The sequence below is a fragment of the Phalacrocorax aristotelis genome, chromosome W (assembly GCF_949628215.1).
Source record: "Phalacrocorax aristotelis chromosome W, bGulAri2.1, whole genome shotgun sequence".
Taxonomy (NCBI): Eukaryota; Metazoa; Chordata; class Aves; order Suliformes; family Phalacrocoracidae; genus Phalacrocorax; species Phalacrocorax aristotelis.
Window position 1 is genome coordinate 10260543 of NC_134310.1, and position 24359 is coordinate 10284901.

Consider the following 24359-nt stretch of genomic DNA (forward strand, 5'->3'; position numbering starts at 1 on the left):
AGCTCAACACCTTTTAATAAGGAAGAGTTATCAGCAATTTTGAAGTTCGGTGCTGAAGAACTTTTTAAAGAACCTGAAGGGGAAGAAGAGGAGCCTCAGGTAAATGGAACAGTGCGTCTACACTTGATGGGCAGAGAAACTAAAAATATGTATGAATTATTTTGTTGTAAAGAGAAACTTCTGTTTCAGGAAATGGATATAGATGAAATCCTGAAGAGGGCTGAAACTCGAGAAAATGAGCCAGGCCCACTGACTGTAGGAGATGAGTTGCTTTCACAGTTCAAGGTATTGCTCTGTTCCCTCCCTCTTCCCTTAATTATACTTTCCTTTATAAATGCTATTTTTTCTTCTTCTTTTGTGCACCTATTCATCTTTTCTTCGTTATTATGAAACAGGTGCGATAATAAATCAATTCTTTGGCATAGAATGTGTTTTCACCTATACAGGGTAATTACTGCCAGCGCAAACATTTAATAATACATAATGTATTTTGCTAACAAAATAAGAAAGATATTTACAAATACATTAGTCTTTGGTTTAATTATTAGAATACTGGGGAGGCCTGTTGTTCATTTAATGCTTTATGCTGTTAAGCACCTGTAGTACTTCTGAAAACTAGAGAATGAAGCTTGAATTTTTTAGTTGATGACTTTTAGAAATTACTTTCAGCCCCCATATGCCAGATATGCTTAACTGGATAACACTTAAAATATTAAGTGGGTCCAAATTGTATGTGGTGGTTTGGGGTTGTTTTTTTTTGTGTGTGTGTGTATCTTTCTGTTGTTGCTTAGGTTTGGTGAGTGTGGTGTGTTTTTTCTTGTTTTTTGTTTAAAGCAGGGCAGGACTTTTTTAGATCAGTAGAGTACTAAATCACTTTCCTGCTAATCATTCATTTGCAACATATTATGATTTCTACAGTTTATTAATGATTGGTTAGTTCTACATTATTATAGTTTCATATTAATTCGGGCATTCAGTTAGAGTTGCTTTCTGCTTCGAAGGAAATTAAACAATCACAGCTATTGGGGAGGTATTTCATAGTGTTCCTGTATTACTCAAATTGTAAAAGAAGAAAAAGATTCTCATCTTTATATTCAGCCCTGTTGCATGGAGTGTGTGCATTTCATATATGAAAATACTTTCATTAGAGACAGTGCTTCATGAAGCATTTTATATGTGTATATTTTGGTATATAAAAATAAATAAAATATGCCATTCTGAAGTAAGTTTTCCTAAAATATTAATTACTGACTCTTTGTTTAAATAAAATCATTTATTGATTTGGTGAAAATACTTATGTTCCAATACCTAAGGTGGCTAACTTTTCCAATATGGATGAAGATGACATTGAGCTGGAACCAGAAAAAAATTTAAGAAATTGGGAAGAAATCATTCCAGAAGTCCAGCGGCGACGAATAGAAGAGGAAGAAAGACAAAAAGAGCTTGAAGAAATATATATGCTCCCAAGGATGAGAAACTGTGCAAAACAGGTATCTCTGGGTTTTGACCAACTAACTTTGATTTTTGTGGTTGGTTGGTTGGTTGGTTGGTTTTTTCATTGCTGCTGTTTTGGCTTGTACTTTTGGGTTGGGTGGTTTTCACATGGCACACACACACCCCACCCCACCCCCCCACCCCATTTTTGACAGGCTAGACAACACATTAAATAAAATGTTTTAGTCACGTAGCTTTTGAACTACTTAATCTGAAATTCCAGATCAACTTTAATGGAAGTGAAGGGAAACGCAGTAGGAGCGGAAGATATTCTGGATCTGATAGTGACTCCATCTCAGAAAGAAAACGACCAAAAAAACGTGGACGACCACGAACTATTCCTCGAGAAAATATTAAAGGTTTTAGCGATGCAGAGATTAGGCGGTAAGATGTGGGGGGGGACATGCATGTTTAAAGGGACAAAACATCTTTTTTTATCATTTTAGAGTTTGAAAATATGGAAAACAGTCTATGTTTCCTGAATTTAGTTGAAAATTTTTATTTTAGGCATTTAAGGCTTTACTCTGTGTAGTTTAGGGTGCTGACATAAAGAAATGTTATGTCCAGAATTTGAACCTATTTTGATGAGGGATAACATTGGGTACGAACAGTGTTCTCAATTGTTTTACAGTCTTTTAATCTGTATTATTCTTCCTGCATCCCCTGAAGACAGTGATTTTAAAAAAACAGTTTCTAAAATGGCTGAGCTTTTTTTTTTTTAACCATACAAACAAAATATTCTACTTCCCATCATTTAACCTAAAAACTGTAGTTGAAGAAACGATAAATGCATTTTTGTGGAAATATCTACAAATGTTCAGTGAGTTTTGTTGTTTTAAATTTCTTGCCATTCTAATTGAATTAATGTTATATGGTGCTTTTTAAAAAAAAAAATAAATAAATACAAAATCCAGTTTGATAAGTTGTGGTTTAACCTCGGTAAGCAGCTAGAGCACCACACAGCTGCTTGCTCAATCTCCCCCAGAGGGATTTGGGGAGAGAATCAGAAGAGTAAAAGTGAGAAAACTCGTGGGTTGAGATAAAGACAGTTTAATAGGGAAAGCAAAAGCTGCGCACAGAAGCAAAGCAAAACAAGGAATTCATTCACCACTTCCCATGGGCAGGCAGGTGTTCAGCCATCTCCAGGAAAGCAGGGCTCCATCACACGTAACAGTTACTTGGAAAGACAAACACCATCACTCCAAATGTCCCCCCTTCCTTCTTTTTCCCCCAACTTTATATACTGAGCATGACGCCATATGGTATGGAATATCCCTTTGGTCAGTTGGGGTCAGCTGTCCCAGCCCACTCACTGGTGGGGTGGTGTGAGAAGCAGAAAAGGCCTTTAATCTGAGTAAGCACTGTTCAGCAATAGCTAAAACATCCCTGTGTTATCAACACTGTTTTGGTCACAAATCTGAAACATACTAGCAGGTATGGTGCTCTGAAGAAATTTAAATTTATCTCAGTGAAAACCAGTACATAAGTGAATCTGTACAGCTGGTCCCATTAATATTTTGTGCTAAAAATACTTCATTGGTAGAAGGAGGAGAAATTGTTTGCTTTACTTTGATTGGTTTGTGAAATGCTACTTTGCTTCTGTAATTTCAGTATTCATGTTTCTCTAAAACACTGTAAAGCTTACAAAATCTTTTTGATTATATAAATAACCTTAAAGAGCCCTGTTTCCTTTTCATTTCATCTAACATAAAATGGTTTGCTGCTTTTGTCAGGGGTATTCTTGCATGCCTTTATCTTTCATGTTATGTTTTCCTAAGTCTTAAAATCCCCTTAAAATTGCAGCTAGCTCTTTATTATAAGGCCTAACATAATGTCTGAATTCTCTATTTACTATAAATCCACATTTTATTTTAATGATTAGACACATCACGTTGCTGAATCCTTTGTCTTGTGAAACTAATTAGTAAATTACTTTTTAAAATAAATTGTATCTTCTGTTGTTTTATTTACATCAGTTATTAAACCAAATAGAACTCTGGCTTTAAATGGGGGGTATCTTGATATACTAAGCTCTCCTAGTCTCTCTAGCTCTTATTTTCTTTGCATTGTTCACATAGCCTTGTACTAAGACTTTACAAATACATTTTTAAAACCAGTGTAGTTAAGCATATGTTTTTAACTGCAAAATTATTTTTTTGTTATTAGGTTTATCAAGAGTTACAAGAAATTTGGTGGCCCACTTGAAAGGTAAACTTACTTGATTATATTTGTATAGCAACTTTGAACCTTGTTTTTATTAAAATTAGAACAATGCACCAAGAAACCTTAGGTTGAAGAGAAAATAGTGTGCCTAATCTTTTCCCTTGACTATAACATGAATTTAAACTAATTTTTTTTCCTTTCTTCATATATAGTAAGTATATAGACAGCCAGTATGAAAAATCTTTCAATTTTGCAAGACTGGTTGTTTTTCTTCATAATTTACCGTCTTGTTTAATCTGCATTAGTGACAATCGTTCAGTTTTCTTGTTTTATAGAGTGGATAAAGCCATAGGCTTTCAACAGACTAACTGCCAGTTTTGCATTTTTCTTATTGTCAGTTCTTATTTTAAGCTTTCTGTATTACTCTGTATTTTGAGAATCGTTTCCCACCTTCATTTTCTTTAATAGTCTTTATAGTCTATATGATCTTATTATATATAATAGTTCCTTTTCTGTTTAAAAGAATGTGTAGTAATGTAACTCAGAAGTGTATAGTTAGGGTCCTTTCTAGTTCCTGTTGTATTGTCCTCTATGTGAAACACCCTTTTTCAGTTTCTGTATTCTGTACTTTTATGCTTTTAACTGCATGGATCAAAATTGCACACAGCATAGAAAGCGTGAATGATAACTTACATGATCACTTCTCGAGTTTCAGAATCTGAAGGAGTCATTCATAATACTAAAGTTTGAGAGCTGTAAAAACATATATGTTTTCTTACAGGTTAGATGCTATAGCTAGAGATGCTGAGCTAGTTGATAAATCTGAGACGGACCTTAAACGTCTGGGAGAACTTGTACATAATGGATGTATTAAGGCTTTAAAGGACAATTTCTTTGGACAAGAAAGAGCAGGTAAAGTGTGTTTGGGGGTGGGGGAGAGGTATAAAAAGTGTCAAGAAGTCTGAATAATTCTTGCACTCTGATTATAACAAAACAGTTGTGTTGGGGAAAGCATTAACAAACTGTTAGCATGCTAGGTGATTTATAGTAAGAAGACTTTTGGGGTTTGGGTCCCCCTCCCCCTTCCCTGAGTTTTTCCAGTAGAATGCAGCATCTTTTTGCTTTACCGTGAAATTTAAAATTAATCTGCTATTATTATCTGAAAGACCTCGAGATTCTGGAGTTTAATTAAAGCATTTGGTTAAGAAAAAGTCATTTGCTATAATTGATGCTACAGCAGCAGACATTCAAACTTTCTTTTTTCTTTGTTTGTCTATAAGATATACATAAAGGCTAAATATTTTAATAATTTGGTCCTTTATTTTAAGGAGGTAGACTTGGGAAAGTTAAAGGCCCAACATTCCGAATATCAGGAGTGCAGGTGAATGCAAAGCTAGTCATCTCTCATGAAGAAGAGTTGGCACCATTGCACAAATCCATTCCTTCAGATCCAGAAGAAAGGAAAAGGTATTTTTTTTTCTTTTCCTAAAGGAAACCATAATGCAGAAGGTTATTCAAGAACTTTATGCATATATTTAAGCAATCCAGACTCTTAAGCACACTGGGACACTAGTGTTGCTCCATTCTCCCTAAGAACTGGCAGCAGAAATTTGCTCCACATCCTTTATTTAGTCTTTCTTCCCTCTCCTTAGAAGCCAGTATTTGCTTTGGCTTCTGAACTGTATTCACTGGGGACTGGGTTCAGTTACTCTTAATTATTCCAGACTAGAAATTAGGCTTGTTGAGGAGCTGCTTTGTGTCACCTCTGCCTGAGAGAAAGCAATATTTGTCAAAGTGGAGCAGATGGTAATTATTGGTAGTTGTTTAGCCCTCTGAACTTTTTAGCTTGCTACCTTGTAGTCCCTAGACTATCTGCTTATTCAGGTAGCAGTTACACTTGAGTAATATTTTAAGCATATCTTCATGGTTAGCCAGTTCTGACTCGATCCATGGTCACAGATAGATGTCTGCTGTTCTTTGTATCTTAATCTTGATCTGCTTCAAAACATGTTTTGGTGCTGATTTTAATAAATATTTTATAGAAATTTTAAGAAAACCTGATAGATATCTGGATTACTTACCTAAATATACCAGGATCTTAATGATGTGTGGCATGTTCCCCTCTCCCTTGCTAAGTTTAAGAAGATCGCTTATTTATGTTTCTAATTTATTTCTACTAGATACGTCATCCCATGCCACACCAAGGCAGCTCATTTTGATATAGATTGGGGTAAGGAAGATGATTCCAATCTGTTAATAGGTATCTATGAATATGGTTATGGCAGCTGGGAAATGATAAAAATGGATCCTGATCTCAGTTTGACACAAAAGGTATGTAATCCACAAAATTTCATCAAGGACTTGCTAATAAGAGCAGTTACTGAAAGAGCTTATTTTATGATAACTGAAATTGCACAGAAGTTAGGTCAGTTGTACTCCTTTGTATCCTTCTGGTAAATTATTAGATTTCAAGATTTTGTGTATTCAGTTGAAGTATACCTTCTTAGAGTCTGTTATTTTTCTGTATTTCTATGTATTTGGATCTGTCACTTGAATTCTTTCTCTTCCATCTTTTCCTTCCCTAGTTTAAATGCTCTAGTTGTGTTAATTTTTTTTCTTGATCTTTTGGAGGGAAGGTTGTTTTGAGGTTTTGGTTTGGGTTTCCTATCCCTGGTTTATTTACTTGAAACTGTCTTTCATCCGCAACATGAGAATAGCTATACTCATCAGATTAGAAGTAGAGCAATGGCTGCTTAGAAGTAGTGAGAAACATTTAGAGAAAGACTGGAGTGAAGCAAACTCAATTACATTGCCAACAACCTGTAGCTTTGGGATTTGAGGAGCCAGGGTTGTATGCAAATCTGTTTTAATGGTATCCTGCCCCTGCCTTCCATTAATTTGCTTGTTTTATGAAACCACTCATTTATATTTTTGGCTTCTGAAATATCCTGTGGTAATGAGTTAATGCATTTAGAAGCACAAAGGAGAACTACATCTGTGGGTGACTGTGGTACAAGAGCTTTGAATTTTTTAGATAAACTATGAGAGTGGAAACAAATCCTGAGGTTAGTTTCTTGAGTTTACTGTAAACTTTGTGAGACCATTTTCAAGACTACATTAGTTGTGTGTTTGGGGAAAAATAAAACACTTAAGAAATTCTCAGTTCCTTGAAGCATGCTGGCATATTGGTCAGGTATAGTTGGAGTGGATTGGGGTTTTTTACCTTTTTTTAATTCAGCTGCTTCTTTTCCCAGTGCTCCAGACTAGCAGCTTCCTAATTTGGTAACGTGTACTTGTAGTTGATACTACCATTGCTCTCCTCAGATTTTACCTGATGATCCGGATAAGAAACCCCAGGCCAAGCAGTTACAGACCCGTGCAGATTACCTCATTAAATTACTGAATAAAGACCTTGCAAGAAAAGAAGCACAAAGGCTTACTGGTGCAGTAAGTAAAGCTTGGTATTCAGTAGTGAGATAACATAATATGCTTATGGGCATGTCAACAGATACTTGTTTTATTTTTAGTTCCACTCTTCTTTGCTTTCTGTAATTTTTCTCTGTATTGCTAATCATATTATATGAGACTAACTCAAGGAATGAATTAAAAGTTTAATAATGTTTTATTGTCTCTTAATTGTATATATTCTCTACTGTTGCGTTAGGCTCAGTCTCCGGTCCTGAGAAAAGTGGTGGTCATTAGTAGCAATAAATAAAATGAATGCTTTCTTTAACATAAAAAACAAATCTTTCTGCAACCGTGGTGCAAAGACACTTGTCAGTTGACATAACAAAGGTACTAATCTGCATTCAGGGCAATTCAAAGAGGAGAAAAACAAGAACTAAGAAGAATAGAGCAACAAAGGCTTCAAAAATTAAAGAAGAAATAAAAAGTGATTCCTCATCACCACCCTCAGAAAGATCTGATGAAGATGATGAAGATAATCAGGTAAAGATCATTCATAAGGTAAAAATAGCTATTCAGTTGTTTCTATTAGTAACACTTTATATTTAATCTTCTGTTTGGGTTAATAAAATTGAAGCATTTGAATGGCAGTTAATATTGCATCAATATAATCACATGAAAGATTATATATATTTTAATTTAATGATAGGCCTGTAGCTCAGACATTAAGATTAGTTTTCCAAATTATGATATCATAAAATAATGTTGTCACCCAATTGCAAGTGACATTGTGCAATTTCAGTGTTCTTTAAAGACTTGAGCATTGTATCTGCTAGAAATGCAATTTTAATGTAACATCTGCATATAAAACTGTTTCTGACTAATCCATTAATACTGCTGATAATGATTCTTCAGGTAGCAACTTTTGTTCAGGCTCAGGAAAAAAAAACAAATGGATTAGAAAGAACAGCATGAATAAATAACGTTTTGAGACATGCAAGTGAATGTTTCTGTGTATGTCAAGGCTTTCATTATTCTAATACATTACTCAACTTTGTTACATATTTATTACTTCTGATGTACTCCTTTAGGCCTCTGTTTTGGTTGAGTAATTGACTTAAATTTATCACACAGCAGAAACCACTAGGGAGAAGAGAAATAAAAATCAAACCAACCAACCAACAGATGAACTTTAGGGGCTATGTTACACCTAATTTTGTGACTCCACAACCTCTCTGGGCAGCCTGTTCCACTCCTTTGCCACCCTCACAGTAAAGAAGTTTCTCCTCATATTCAGGTGGAACTTCCTGTGTTCCAACTTGTGCCCATTGCCCCTTGTCCTGTCATTGGGCACCACTGAAAAGAGTCTGGCCCCATCCTCTTAATACCCACCCTTTAGATATTTATAAGCACTGATGAGATCCCGCCTCAGTCTTCTCTCCTCCAGGCTGAACAAACTCAAGTCTCTGAGACTTTCCTCATAAGGGAGATGCTCCAGTCCCCTGATCATCTTGGTAGTGCTCTGCTGGACTTTCACAAGCAGTCCCCTGTCTTTCTTGAACTGGGGGACCCAAAACTGGACACAGTACTCCAGATGTGGTCTCACTAGGGCAGAGTAAAGGGGGGAGGATAACCTCCCTCGACCTGCTGGCCACACTCCTTTTAATGCACACCAGGATACCGTTGGCCTTCTTGGCCACAAGGGCACGTTGGTGGTTCATAGTCAACTTGCTGTCCACCAGCACTCCCAGGTCCTTCTCAGCGGAGCTGCTTTCCAGCAGGTCAGCCCCCAACCTGTACTGGTGCGTGGGGTTGTTCCTCCCCAGGTGCAGGACCTTGCACTTGCTCTTGTTGAATTTCATGAGGTTCCCCTCGGCCCAGCTCTCCAGCCTGTCCAGGTCTCGCTGAATGGCAGCACAGCCTTCTGGCGCATCAGCCACTCCTCCCAGCTTGGTATCATCAGCGAACTTGCTGAGGTTACACTCTATCCCTTCATCCAGGTCATTGATGAATATATTGAACAGGACTGGACCCAGCACAGACTCCTGGGGAACACCGCTAGTTACAGGCCTCCATCCAAACTCTGCCCCATTGATCACAACCCTCTGAGCTCTGTTGTTGAGCCAGTTGTCTGTCCACCTTACTGTCCACTCATCCAACCCACACTAAGTTATCTTGTCTATTAGGATGCTGTGGGTGACTGTGTCGAATGCCTTACTGAATTCGAGATAGACAATATCCACTGCTCTCCCTTCATCGACCCAGCCAGTCACACCATCAAAAAGGCTATCAGGCTGGTCAAGCATGATCTTCCCTTGATGAATCCATGTTACCTACTTCTGATAACCTTCTTTTCCTCTACATGCCTGGAGATGACCTCCAGAATGAACTGATCCATCACCTTTCCGGGGATGGAGGTGAGGCTGACTGGCCTAGAGTTTCCCAGGTCCTCCTTCTTGCCCGTTTTTGAAGATTGGAGTGACATTTGCTTTCCTCCAGTCCTTGGGCACCTCTCCTGTCCTCCATGACCTTTCAAAGATGATGGAGAGCAGCTCAGCAAGAACATCCGCCAGCTCCCTCAGCACTCGTGGGCGCATCCCATCGGGGCCCATGGATTTGTGAGGATCCAGTTTGCCTAGGTGATCTCTAACCCAGTCCTCCTCAACCAAGGGGAGGTCCTCCTTTCTCCAGATTTTCCCTCTCACCTCTGGGGGCTGGGATGCCTGAGGGCCAGCCTTAGCAGTAAAGACCGAAGCAAAGAACGCATTCAGTAAATCTGCCTTCTCTGCATCCTGTGTCACCAGGGCCCCTTCCTCGTTCAGCAGTGGGCCCACTGTATCCCCAGTCTTCCTTTTATTGCTGACGTATTTAAAGAAGCCCTTCTTGTTATCCTTGACACCCCTCGCCAGATTTAGTTCCAAGTGGGCCTTGGCCTTCCTCGTCGCATCTCTGCATACCCTGACAACGTTTCTATATTCCTCTTAAGTGGCCAGTCCCTTTTTCCACATATTGTGAACCTCCCTCTTCCATTTGAGTTTCTCTAGAAGCTCTTTGCTCATCCATGCGGGTCTCCTGGCTCCTCTGCCTGACTTCTTCCTCCTAGGGATGCACTGATCTTGAGCTCAGAGGAAGTGGTCCTTGAATACTGACCAGCTCTCTTGGATCCCCCTGCCTTCTAGAGCCCTAGCCCATGGGATTCCTCCAGGCAGGTCTTTGAAGAGGCCGAAGTTGGCTCTCTTGAAATCCGGGGTTGTAATCGGACTTGTTGCCCTGCTTCTACCACACAGGATCCTGAACTCCACCATCTTCTGGTCACTGCAGCCAAGGCTACCCCCAACCCTCACATCCTCAACCAGCCCTTCCTTGTTTGTTAGTATAAGGTCGAGCAGCACATCTTGCCTCGTTGGGTCCTCCACCACTTGCATCAAAAAGTTGTCCTTGATGCTCTGCAGGAACCTTATGGATCATGCACGCCTCGCCATGTTGTTTTTCCAGCAAATATCAGGGTGGCTGAAGTCCCCCACAAGGACCAGGGCCTGTGATTGTGAGGCTACTTCCAGCTGCCTGTAGAAGGCTTCATCAACTTCCTGATCAGGTGGCCTGTAGCAAACGCCCACAACAGTGTCGCCCATATTTGGCCGTCCCTTAATTTTTACCCACAAGCTCTCAACTTGTTCTCCTTCCACTCCAAGGCACAGCTCGATGCATTCCAGTTGCTCCCTCACATAAAGAGCAACTCCCCCACCTCGCCTTGCTGGCCTGTCTTTCCTGAAAAGCCTGTAGCTATCCATGACCACATTCCAGTCATGTGAACTATTGGACTGGTTTTGGCTGGGATAGAGTTAATTCTCTTCACTGTAGCTGGTAAAGTGTGGATGGCACCTTGATGCTTTAGTTGTTGTTAAGTAGCGGCTAAGTGTCGCTAAGTAGGGCCTGTAGTAGTCAGGGGCCTTTCCAGCTTCCCATGCTCTGCCAGGTGGGAGGGGCACAGCCAAGACAGCTGACCCCAACTGGCCAATGGGATATTCCATAACATATGAAGACATGACCAGTATATTAACCGGGAGAGGTGGCGTGCAGGGAGGTGGTTGCGGCTCGGGGGCTGGTGGCGTTGGGTCGGTGGGTGGTGAGCGGCTGCGCCACCTGTTTGTTTGTTTAGGTTTTTCATTCCCCCTTCCCCCCAGCCCCTGGTTTCGTCTTTCTCTCATTATTTTCCTTTTCATTGCATTATTTTTTGTTGTTGTTGTTGTTGTTATTGTTTTATTTTAATTATTAAACTGTTCTTATCTCAACCCATGAGCTGTCTCACTTTTACCCTTCTGATTCTCTCCCCCATCCCACCAGTGGGGGAGTGAGCGAGCAGCTGTGTGGGGCTGAGTTTTTGGCTAAACCACAACAGCTATCCCACCATGTCTCTGTGATTGCAATGAGATCATGGCCCTGCGACCGCACACAGACCTCTAGTTCCTCCTGTTTATTCCCCACGCTGCGTGCGTGGGTGTACAGGCATTTCAGAAAGGTACTTGAGCATACAGGTTTCCCTGGAGGGGTGCATGAGGATCCACTATAGCCATGCACACCCCTGAGGTGGTTGGTGTCCTGGTTGTCATCCTGTGAGGCAGCTACGGCACCTTTGTCACTGCTCTGGTTGGCCTGTCTTATTGCCCCGTTGTATGTTATTGCATTAGCATTGCCACGTTGGCGGCCACCCCCAAGTCCCTCAGTTTAAAGCTCTCTTCACCAAGTTGGCCAGCCTGCTGCCAAAGATTCCCTTACCCCTTCCAGGTAGGTGGATGCCATCCCTCCCTAGCAGGCTATGCTTGCTGAAGAATGTCCAGGTGTCATAAAAGCCAAAACCCTCACGTTGACACCAGCCACGTAGCCAGGAGTTGATTTGCATTATTCGCCTTTTTCTAGTTGCCCATTTTTCTCTATTGGTTTAAGCTGGAGGAGAAGACGACTTGGGCACCAATATTTTTCACTTGCTCCCCCACAGCTTCATAGCCTTCCTTAGTTCTTCCCAGGCTCTGGCTTGCAGCTTCATTTGTGCCCACATGGAAGAGGAACAGCGGATAGTTCTCTGCACTCTTGACAAGTTGTGGCACCCCCTCAGCAATGTCTTGGATCTTAGCTCCCGGAAGGGAGCAAACGTCTCGTGACTCCCCGTCAGGTCGGCAGATGGGTGCCTCAGTGCCTTTTAACAGGAGTCACCCACTAGAAGCACCGATCTCTTCTTTTTACGGTATCTGTTCTGTGTTGCTGGTATAGTTGCACCTTGCAGCCCTTACTTGTGAGTGTCTGCAGCTGCTAAAGCTTCATATCTGTTGTTGGTAGTGATGATGGAGGGTGGGGGCTGAAGCAGAGCCCTGCTTTTGCAGGTCACCAGGGTCCAAGCTGCCTCGTTCTCAGTGGTGTCTGCTACAGGAATGTGGTTCTGAAACCACCTATCTCTCTCTGCCTCGGCTCCACTAATACTGCGCAGCCTTCTAACTGTCTCCTGCAACTCAGTCACCTGGCACAGCAGATCATCAACCTGTGCACACCTTGTGCAGGTGCTTACCTTCACACTAGGAGAAGGGTCCAGGCACTCGTTGCAACCTACCACCTGTACTGAAGCCTCCTTCTTTACCAGTTCCATCTGGGTGGATGCATCAGACATCTCTGGGGCTTTCTCCGTGGGAACACTGTTTTTAGCTCTGAGGCAAGCGCCCACCATCCTGGCAGAGACCTAGAGAACTTCCCTGGGCTGTGGGCCTACAAGCAGGATGCAGCACCCTCCCTGCTCTCCCTGCCTGCGTGAACTGCCGAGCAAACTGCCGCGACATGCCCTGGCTGCCATGCCATGCCCCGTTCGCTGTGCTCCTGGTCCCTCACACTCCCCGGGGCCTTAACTCTCCCACGGTTGCTCGTGGCAATGCCCAGACCGTGTCAGCCTCATTCGCAAGAGTTGCTGGGACCTGGCGGGCTGCTCTGCTCTTCCTCAGGCTTCCCTGGCTCCGGGAACCCTCTCGTCCACCCCAATCTAGTGCCCAGCTGCGGAACTTACTGTTCCCGCTGCTGTGTTTGTCGCCAACTAGTTATTCTCAAAATACATGAAGACTGCAATGGCACAGACAGACAGCTTATGGCTATCATATGAAACCCTCCTCCAGGTTTGAAGTTTAAAAGACAAGTGTGCATACCTGTTTCTTCTGTCCAATCCTATGAGCTCTAGCCTGTGCTTGCAGATCATTCTGTGGATTCCAGTCAGAATCAAATATAACTACAGTGTCAGCAGATGCCAAGTTTATACCTAATCCTCCAGCTCTGGTAGACAGTAAAAAGCAGAAGTCCTGAAATTATAGAATAAGAAATAGCTTTATATATATTACCTATAATATTCTTCAAGGAATCATTATGACACTTCTTTATATGCTCTGTGGAGCAGACTATGAACTCATACACTTCATTATGAATGTCATAAACATGTTAGGTTTGTAATGCAATAAGGTGCTTGCCATGGCTAGAGCCAGTAGATCTCCATTAGAAAAGAACAGAATAGACTAGACTACTTCAGTTGGAAGGGACCTACAATGATCATCTAGTCCAACTGCCTGACCACTTCAGGGATGACTAAAAGTTAAAGCAGGTTGTTAAGGGGATTGTCCAAATGCCTTTTAAATACTGACAGGCTTGGTGCATCGACCACCTCTACCTCTCTAGGAAGCCTGTTCCAGGGTTTGACCACCCTCACTGTAAAGAAATGCTTCCCGAAGTCCAGTCTAAACCTCCCCTGGTGCAGCTTTGACCCATTCCCACACATCCTATCACTGGATACCAGGGAGAAGAGATCAGCACCTCTCTCCCCACTTCCCCTCCTCAGGAAGCTGTAGAGAGCAATGAGGTCACCCCTCAAGTCTCCTTTTCTCCAAACTAGACAAACCCAGAGTCCTTAGCCGCTCCTCATAGGACATACCTTCCAGCCCTTTTACCAGCAGCTTTGTTGCCCTCCTCTGGACACATTCAAGGACATTAACATCCTTCTTAAATTGTGGGGCCCAGAACTGCACACAATACTCAAGGTGAGGCTGTACCAATGCTGAATTCAACAGGATCATCATCTCTCTTGACCAGCTGGTTATTCTGTGTTTGATGCACCCCAGAATGTGGTTTGCCCTCTTGGCTACCAGGACACACTGCTGACTCATATTGAGCCACTGAGCCTGCTGCTGACCAGCACCCCCAGATCCCTTTCTGCAGGGCTGCTCTCCAGCCGCTCCTCTCCCAAACTATACTTGTGCCCAGCATTACTCTGTCCCAGGTGCAGAATCCAGCATTTGTTCTTGTTAAATTTCATCCCATTAATCATCGCCCAATGCTCCAATCTATCTAGATCCCTCTGCAAGGCCTCTTGTCCCTCGAGAGAGTCAACAGCACCTCCCAGGTTGGTATCATCAGCAAACTTGCTAATGGTGCATTCAACTCCTGCAACCAGATCATTGATAAAAATATCGAATGGAACTGGTCCTAATATTGAGCCCTGAGGAACACTGCTGGTGACTGGTTGCCAGCCAGATGTAGCCCCGTTCACTACAACCCTTTGAACCCTGCCCTTCAGCCAGTTCTTCACCCAGCGCACCATGTATCTGCTCATCCCACAGTTGGACAACTTGTCCAGAAGGGTGCTGTGAAGGACAGTATCAAAAGCCTTACTAAAATCCAGAAAAACTACATCCACTGTCTTCCCTTCATCCACTAGGCAGGTGACCTTATCATAGAAGGAGATCAAATTAGTTAAACAGGACTTTCCCTCTGTGAACCCATCCTGACTGTGCCTGAGGATTACATTGTCCTTTAAATGCCTTTTTGTAGTACCCAGTAGGATCTTCTCCATAATTTTTCCAGGTACTGAGGTTAGACTAACAGGTCTGTAGTTCCCTGGGTCTTCCCTCATGCCCTTGTAAGTTGGAATAATGTTTGCTAGCTTCTAGTCAGCAGGGACCTCCCCAGACTCCCAAGACCTTTGGTAGATGATTGAGAGGGGTCCTGCCATAACATCCGCTACCTTCTTCAGTACTCTGCAATGAAACCCATCAGGCCCCATGGACTTGTGAACATTCAGCTGATACAGCTGGTCCCTTACAATTTCAGTGCCCACAAATGGAAAGTCACTGTTCCTGCAGTCATGGTCCTCCAACTCAGGGGACTGGGCAGCCAAAGGTATATCAGTATTATTAAAGACTGAGGCAAAAAATGCAGTGAATGCCTCCGCTTTGTCTTCATCCCTATTAGTCAGGTGACCATCTTCAAGAAGTATCGGTCCAATATTTTCCTTGGACCTCCTCTTGCTATTAACATACTTTAAAAAAGCCTTTCTTGCTGTCTGACGCAACACTGGCCAGTTTCAACTCTAACTGAGCTTTGGCCGTTCATGTCTTCTCCCTGCATATATGAACCACAGCTCTGTAATCTTCCTGCAAAGCCCGACCTTGCTTCCAGAGATCATACTATTTCCTTTTCCTCTTGAGCTTCCCCCGTTGTATGTTATTGCATTAGCATTGCCACGTTGGTGGCCACCCCCAAGTCCCTCAGTTTAAAGCTCTCCTCACCAAGTTGGCCAGCCTGCTGCCAAAGATTCCCTTACCCCTTCCAGGTAGGTGGATGCCATCCCTCCCTAGCAGGCTATGCTTGCTGAAGAACGTCCCCTTTATGGGGGCAGATTTCTATGGGATATGAAAGTTAAATGGACTTAATCTCTCACCCCCCCATTACCCCTGCTCAATCTGTACTTGTTTTGTGTCACATCAAGGAAATGAGTGAGAGGTCCTCATTTTATTTTGCAACTGCATCTAGCTCCATTTGATAGTTGTTAAACCTAAGTGTGAAGAAATCACACACAGATATAAAGTACATTTTAATCTGATGGCTACAAAATTTGTATAGTTGGAACTCAGTTTAATGTGGCATATGCTTGTATATTACAGGATGAGATTGTTTCAGTGAAACATCCACATAAAAAAATAAAAGCAGAAAAAGAAAATGAAGAAAAGCCTGAGCCAAATATTGATCTAAAGAAGGAAGCTGAAGGAAAAAGAGAGACAAAAGAAAAAGAAAATAAGAGGGATTTGAAAAGGGAGAAAAAAGAAAAAGAGGATAAGAAAGAATTAAAAAATATTAAAGAAAAGAGAGAAAACAAAGTAAAAGAATCCACACAGAAAGAAAAAGAAGTAAAGGAAGAAAAGGTAACTAGGTTTATTTTTCTTATATAGCGCTAGAAAAGGCCACCAGGTTTTTGTGAACGATTTTGAGTTGAAACGGTGGTCTGAATCATTTACTTTACAGTTGTCATTTCACTGAAGTTTTTTGCATCATTTGAAGTTTTATTTTTACCACTTGTAACTAAAGGGACAAGCAAATGAAATGGGAAATTACCTCTTTAAAGATTCATAGCTTAGTGGGACTGAGAGTGCAAGTGGTGCAAGAAACTTGTCCATTCTCCTTCTCTATCCCTCGGAGAGAGAAAATCAAAGGTACTGTCATTGAATGTCAGAATTTTTTTTTTCTTGTTATTATTGAAGAGAATGCAGCAATTACAGTGATTGCCTAATTACAGTATAATTCCAGCCCCAAAATAAGATTTGCTTCTCAGATACGTTTTCATATTTTGTTCTTAGGTAAATGAAATCAAATCTGAAAATAAAGAAAAAAATAAAAAAGTTTCATTGTTGGATATTCCAGTTCATATTACTGCAACTAGTGAACCAGTTCCTATATCTGAAGAATCTGAAGAACTGGATCAGAAGACATTCAGTGTGGTAAGTCCCTTGTTGATAACTTAGTGTTTACACTTGATATTCTAAATGAACAAAATTTCTGATGTTCTTGATTCTGCTATTAGGCATTATAACACATATATCTATTGCCAGTAAAACCTTAGATCAGTGAAGGCTTACCAACACTATGCTAAAGTCAGTTTGGTTTTCAGGCCAGCAATTTTATTTTATTGCATTTATGCAGTATAGTGAAGAGTATTTGTCTAGTCATTTGTGCGCTGAACAGTTTTAAAATACAGACTGTGAAAATCCGTCCTCAATAATTTGTGGATACTGCTTCTTAAAGGACAGAAACGAATGAATTTTAATGCAGCTGCTGTAGTCTCTGGCTTGGCCTTATCAAATGCCCCTTTGTTCTTCGTAAGCTAACAAGAGAAATTAAGTTTCAAAGTTGCTCTTGAAGTATTACAGACTTCATGTGTTAGAGGAAGGAACAAACCCTAAAGTCCTTAGAAATATCTTGCCAGCATAGTATCTCTGATGCCAAAAGAATTTCAGTTATATCGCCACTTTTGACCACAACAGAATCAATATTGGAAGGAAAAAAGGTAGGTAAACTCAGTCTGTGTAAAGTTTTATAGGTTGATTGGGGTCTTTGGAAAGATGCTAAGGAGTTACTTTGAGCAGCTACTTTTCTGCTGTGGAAGTTCTATCATTCAGGTCTCAACAGTTGTCTGTTACTGCCAGACAGGTTTACTGGATCTACCAAGCTGCTGGTTGTGAGAGGCAAATTATCTTGTTTTCTCATCAGTATGGTACTGACCAGTTTATGTATGTGGGGTTTTTTGTTTTGTGTTTTGTTTTTTATCTAAATGTTATAAGTGACTCATCCATAATTTCCAGGCTATCTTGTGTGTGGCTAGGTGACTGAAAATCACTTCATTCCCATATACAATTACGCTTCTCTGTTTACCTCTACACTTAAGCAGTGTACTTTGTAAGCTGTCTCTTTAAAGGTTTCTTTAAGCTGTGGTTAGTGCGATATGTAATGTAGCTGCTTAATTACTTAATGGCATGAACTGGTGTCACGGTTTAACCCTAGCCAGCAACTAAGCACCACACAGCTGCTCACTCACTCCCCCCACCCCAGTGGGATGGGGGAGAGAATCAGAAGGGCAAAAGCAAGAAAACTGGTGAGTTAAGAACAGTTTAATAACTAAAATAAAATATAATATTGATAATATTGTAATGAAAATGAAAACAAGAGACAGAAAGAAGCGAAACCCAGGGAAAAAACAAGTGATGCAACTGCTCACCACCTGCCGACTGATGCCCTGCCAGTTCCTGAGCCGCAATCACTGCCCCTCCCCGGCCATCTCCCCACAGTTAATATACTGAGCATGACATCATATGGTATAGAATATCCGTTTGGCCAGTTTGGATCAGCTCTCTTGGCTGTGCCCCCTCCCCTCCTGGCTTCTTGTGCCCCTGGCAGAGCATGGGAAGCTGGAAAAGTCCTCGACTAGTGTAAGCCCTATCTAGCAACAACTAAAACATCTGTGTGTTATCAACATTATTTTCATGCTAAATCCAGAACATAGCACTATACCAGCTACTAGAAAGAAAATTAACTCTATCCCAGCCGAAATCAGGACAACTGGTAATGGAACAGCTTCACTGATTTTTGAGTTTTCCCTAGATGTTGACATAGTGATGGTTACATTCTCCAAAACCCCTCATATTTTTTATTCTGGATATACAGACTTGCCTCTCTTCCTTAGTGGGAGCAATTCTAGATTGGGGTTGCGCATAGAACATTTTTTTGGCCAGGCCCTCTGTTTTGGAAGGTATATTCATTATGCCATGGTCAGATGCAATCTAATTAGCATGTTTACCTTTTCAACAACCCACAGCAGTAATTTCCATTTGAGGCTAACTCATTTGACTTCTTGTCTACCTTGTGACAGGTAAAAATATCTACCTTGTCTACAGGTAAAAATGTCTACCTTGCCATTGTGATTGAATGGTATTTCCAAGCAAGTGTCTATAATTTAAAACATGCTAACTGGTTTATCTGCATTTATTATTAACACATTTGAATTAGTGTGAAAATTCAAGTATGCACATATGAAATATATCTATGGGTACATCTGTGTTGTCATCACTGTTACTAATATAGGCACACCTAAACTAGCTTTATCTTAGATAGCTCAGTTTCTGTCAGTATCTGCATAGAACTCAGGCTTAAAAACTGCTCAGAGAAGGAATGCTGATCCTCTGTTGAATGCCAAGTTTCATTGTTGCAGAAAGTATCTACTATTTTAAGTTATATATATTTTAATATTAAACATTCGCATACTTAATCTTGACACTGAGTTTGTATAGCTTTCAAGGTCATAAAAAGTAAAATAACTCGTCCTGTATACTTGTGCTGAAATTTAAACCCATGATTGTAAACCCCAGTTATAATAATTCCTTTCCCTAAGAAAATCTTTTATATTAATTAAATTAGTGCTTTCTTAAATCTTTAATATTTGTTGCATACGATCTAATGCTTTCATATAGGAGTAAATTTTTAACTAGATTTAAAATACTGCTTTTTCCAAATGAAACCTTGTAGTAAAACTAAAAGAGCTGTAAGCAAAGACTTGTTTTCCATTTTGCTTACAACAGTACTGTCTTTGCCTGTATAAATAGCACAGTAAGGGTGGGTTGTATTTTACATTTTTTAAAATCTTTTTATTTTCCTTTGAATTAATGTATTTTTTACATTTCATAGTGCAAAGAAAGAATGAGGCCTGTCAAAGCAGCATTGAAACAACTGGATAGACCAGAGAAAGGCCTTTCTGAAAGGGAACAGTTGGAGCATACTAGACAGTGTCTAATCAAGATTGGGGACCACATTACTGAATGTCTAAAGGAGTACACAAATCCTGAACAAATTAAACAGTGGAGAAAGTAAGTTATTCTGCATGATTTTTCTTTAAAAAGGAAAATCCATAATAGCTTCTATTAAGCAGAATAGGTTTTAATTATTTCTCATTTCTTACTCTCCCTTTCTTGTATTTCTCTGCTGTATTACATAAGGACTTATAAAAAGGTGATTATAAATTACTCCAGCTTTTAATGGATTTACTTTTTCATACTTGCATAGCAATGCATTTTGTCCAGTAGGTGGACTCATCTCACTTCTTAAAACCAAAAGCAAACAGAAAATAACTGTATTTAGAGTACATTTAATGTTTAGTGGAAAAGAGTTCTTATTAAAGAATCTGGCTTTTTCAACTTTGCAGTTTGTTTGGTTGGGGGTTTTTTTCATGCTAAAAATAGGCCATTATAAATTTGTGTGCTGAAGTTTGAATGATTTGAGTTGCAGAATCCTTTATTCTTTTCAAAAATATACTCTAAAATGAAATAAAATATTAACTATGACTTTATAAAAAACATTTATCATAACATACTCAGATGTATTTCAAAATGAAAGAAGTGGTTTTAAGTGTTCTTATGCATCTGTGAGGTGATAACTTTGGGGAAAAAATAAGAAAAACGTTGGTTTATAAACTTGTTATATATTGTTGTTAAGTTCTTAATACAATTTGAGTTAGTTTTATCATAATGTGGACTTTAATCCTTCATGGTTGCTAAAGCAGTGTGCTGCTGCGGCCAAGAAGGCCAACAGGATGCTGGGTTGCATCAAAAAGGGCATCACCAGCAGAGATAAAGAAATCATTATCCCACTCTACTCAGTGCTGGTCAGGCCACACCTGGAGTACTGTGTACAGTTCTGGTCCCCGCTATACAAAAAGGATGTGGACAGGCTGGAAGGGGTCCAGAGAAGGGCCACCAAGATGGTCAAAGGACTGGGAAGCTGCCATACGAGGATAGGCTGGGAGAGCTGGGTTTGTTCAGCCTTGAGAAAAGGAGGCTTAGAGGGGATCTCATCACCATGTACCAGTACTTAAGGGGTAGCTACAAAGAAGATGGAGACTCCCTTTTTACAAGGAGTCCCATGGAGAGGACAAGGGGGAATGGATACAAGTTGCTCTTGGGGAGATTCCGATTGGACATGAGAGGAAAATTTTTCACAGTGCGGAGAGTCACCGTTGGAATAATCTCCCCAGGGAAGTGGTTGACTCAGCCACGTTGGACGCTTTTAAGAGTCGTCTGGACAGGGTGCTGGGCCATCTTGTCTAGACTCTGCTCTTCCCAGAAAGGTTGGACTAGATGATCCCTAAGGTCCCTTCCAACCTGCGATTCTGTGATCTATCCTGCGCTTCCATATATGGCACTCAGTCAAGTGTTTAATTTCCTTGCAGACTGTTGTTAACATAGAATATTTCTGCTGTTTGTACTTGATTTACTTCAAAATATTAGGGTGAACTGAAATACAAAAGCAATATTCATGTCTTAAAGACACCTTGGTAAACATATTTCTTTAAGTGGAAATTCATAGTAGAGCTACTATAATAGTAATTCATACAAATGCTACAGTACCATACATAGATTATTAAAATATGTATTTCATCTGTCTTTAATAAGACATAGAATTTGGTAAAGGTATTAATTCTATATTTCGTAGACAGATGTCATTGGGCGCACCATTGGCTGGTTGCGTCTACTTTTGCAAACCTCTAGGCGAAAACTATAATGTTTAAATCATCACAGTGAAAGAGGAGATAGATGCTTCTTGAGCCTACACACTTGAGATGTTTCTGAACTAAATGCTAATTAGAACAGTAACATTCTGTAGGCTTTTAAGCACTATACCTGTAAACTTTTCTAAAAGAATTCTAGGCTTTAGATCTGGTGTCTGTGATCATAGAAGCAAATGTTGTCTTTAGGGTTTTGGCTTCTTGACACCAAAAGAATTGATTTGTTTTCCTTTCTTCTTTCATAGCGTAGATTAAGATCAAAGTTTTTGTCATGCTGCTTTCATCCTCTTTCAAATTTCTCATTTGGTTTCAAAAGCTTTGACCAGGCTTTGGAAATCTGTGGAAAAATCCTGTCCCTGATATCTGTAGGAAATGAGGCATGTAGGTCAAATTTCTTACACTGCAAGAGATTTCAAGTTTGGAAGAATCTTTACTGAGTAGTAAATACTCAAGTTTTCTGACATATTTTAAACAATCTTTCAGAAGACTTGCACAACAAATTGAAAACTACATTTTTATGCAATTGCACAAATCATTCTATTAACAGAATTGCCATTAATACTACTTTTCATGCACTTTGCATTCTGCAGAATTATCATTGTGATAAATATTATAAAATGACAAATTATTAAAGGAATTAATTTCTCAAATGTTTGAAATACAGCTAAGTAATGTTTGCTGTGCAGCTAGGTAATGTTCTTTGTAACAGACTTTGCAATGATTTCAAGTTTACTGAAGTACTGTTGAAATAATTTCATTTAAGTCCATGTTCTGTTGTATGATACAATAAAAACTAATATATAGAAGAATTATAACCTCTCTTTCTTTTTCCTCAGAAACTTGTGGATTTTTGTCTCTAAGTTTACAGAATTTGATGCCAGAAAGCTGCACAAGCTGTATAAACATGCAATCAAAAAACGCCAAGAACCTCAGGTAATACTTTCAGACTCTCTAAGTATACAAATATATATTATAAGTTTTATAACTGTTTTATAAAGTATCATTTGAGTACATTCAATACATTTGAAGTATATTTTACTGTTCATAGTAAACTAGTTTGTTTTCTTATGATATTTTCTGAAGGATTCAGATGCAACTTTGCCATTTATGAATGACAATTTTTGTACTTGTCTCTTTTAGCAACATAGTGACCAGAATATTAGCAGCAACATGAATACACATGTAATTAGAAATCCAGGTAAGAAATCTTGAGCTTATTATTGTGCTGGTTATCTTAAATGATGATATGTAAAATGAAATAAGCTTAAAACTGTCTCCTAGAACTCCTATACTGCTGGGTATCATAGAGATAGGCTGACTTAGCATAACTTCACTAGTTTGCTGATGAAATTCAACTGAGCGCAGACTGAACTAGGTACTTACTGATTTTAGTAGCAAGTTATTTAGCCATTCTTTTAAAATAAATAAATTAATTTTTTGAAAATACACTTTTTTGTATTTGATTTTGAGGATGGAGAGTGGCCAACTCAACACTTGCAAACTTCTTCGAGGCTCTATACCTGTTTGTAGCAGTTGTAGTGTCACCATCTTGTAAGAAAGATACTCCCTGAAGTCATGGTTAACCCAGCAAGCAGCTAAACACCACACAGCCGTTCGCTCATTTCCCCTACCCCCACCCCATAGTGGGATGGGGGAGAAAATAAAAAAAAAAGTAAAATTTGTGGGTTGAGATAAAGACAGTTTAATAGGACAGAAAAGGAAGGGAAAATAATACTACTAATGGTAAAAGAATATACAAAGTAAGTGATGCACAATGCAATTCCTCACAACCCACCAAAGAGTGTCCAGCCAGTTCCCAGGTTGCGGTTGCCACCCCCCCAACCAACTCCCCACAGTTTATATACTGAGCATGATGTCATATGGTATGGAATATCCTTTGGCCAGTTTGGGTCAGCTGTCCTGGCCATGTCACAGCTTCTCACTGGCAGGGCATGAGAAACTGAAAAGTCCTTGACTAGTGTAAGCATTACTTAGCAACAACTAAAACATCAGTGTGTTATCACCATTATTCTCATACTAAATCTAGAACATAGCACTGTACCATATAGTAGGAAGAAAATTAACTCTATCCCAGCTGAAACCAGGACACTATCCACCCCTTACTCTATACCATCTACATCATGCCCAGGTCTCACAATTTCCAATACATCCCAAATAATCACCACCACCTTTTTGATATATACACACAGATATCATTCCCTTAGTCTATGGGCCATCCCTATAAAATGTTTGTTGAGTTTGTTTAGTCCATAACTTTGGGCTTCATCTGTCATAACAGTCCTTCAGGGTGTGTGGTGTTGGACTGTTGCATGCTGAAGCCAGTTCTGGTTCCATTATTGCAACACTTTTCAGTAGTGCCCAATGACAGGACATGGGACAATGGGCACAAGGAACATAGGAAGTTCCACCTGAATATGAGGAAAAACTTCTTTACTGTGAGGGTGACAGAGCAGTGGAACAGGCTGCCCAGAGAGGTTGTGGACTCTCCTTCCCTGGAGACATTCAAAACCCACCTGGACGTGGTCCTGTGCCCCATGCTCTAGGTGTACCTGCTCAAGCAGTGGGGTTGGACAAGATGATCTCTAGAGGTCCCTTCCAACCCCTACCATTCTGTGATTCTGTGTGACACTTGTCCGGTTCTATCACCGCTGCACTTTGCTCAGTTTCATCAAAGTCATTCTTCACTAATTTAGCTCACTCTTATGGTAATACCATTGATATGGCATATAATGACCATAGAAGCGATTCTATAGCAATTAACAGCATACCGTTCAGTTCATTGGCTGTTTTCACCCAAAATCAAATCCCCTTGAGGTACACACAGGACTCCTCCATCCTCCCGCATCACCCACCAAGTGCACCCAGGTCCTCG

At 40.2% G+C, this 24359-nt stretch overlaps 1 protein-coding gene across 4 annotated transcripts in view; it reads left to right on the forward strand.

Moving 5' to 3' along the window:
* The window catches only part of LOC142049352 (chromodomain-helicase-DNA-binding protein 1-like), an 80007-nt gene that overhangs the window by 49983 nt on the left and 5665 nt on the right, over positions 1 to 24359 (forward strand). For 2 of the 4 annotated variants that reach the window (XM_075077001.1, XM_075077003.1), the window contains exons 21-35: positions 3 to 99; positions 190 to 285; positions 1314 to 1490; positions 1718 to 1878; positions 3661 to 3702; positions 4439 to 4569; positions 4986 to 5124; positions 5838 to 5988; positions 6982 to 7104; positions 7471 to 7623; positions 16026 to 16283; positions 16716 to 16856; positions 19594 to 19772; positions 22303 to 22399; positions 22607 to 22664. In XM_075077001.1, coding sequence (XP_074933102.1) covers positions 3 to 99; positions 190 to 285; positions 1314 to 1490; positions 1718 to 1878; positions 3661 to 3702; positions 4439 to 4569; positions 4986 to 5124; positions 5838 to 5988; positions 6982 to 7104; positions 7471 to 7623; positions 16026 to 16283; positions 16716 to 16856; positions 19594 to 19772; positions 22303 to 22399; positions 22607 to 22664 — 2003 coding nt within the window. The remainder of the gene's footprint in view (positions 1 to 2; positions 100 to 189; positions 286 to 1313; positions 1491 to 1717; positions 1879 to 3660; positions 3703 to 4438; positions 4570 to 4985; positions 5125 to 5837; positions 5989 to 6981; positions 7105 to 7470; positions 7624 to 16025; positions 16284 to 16715; positions 16857 to 19593; positions 19773 to 22302; positions 22400 to 22606; positions 22665 to 24359) is intronic. The other 2 variants (XM_075077002.1, XM_075077004.1) reach the window with 1 other exon arrangement.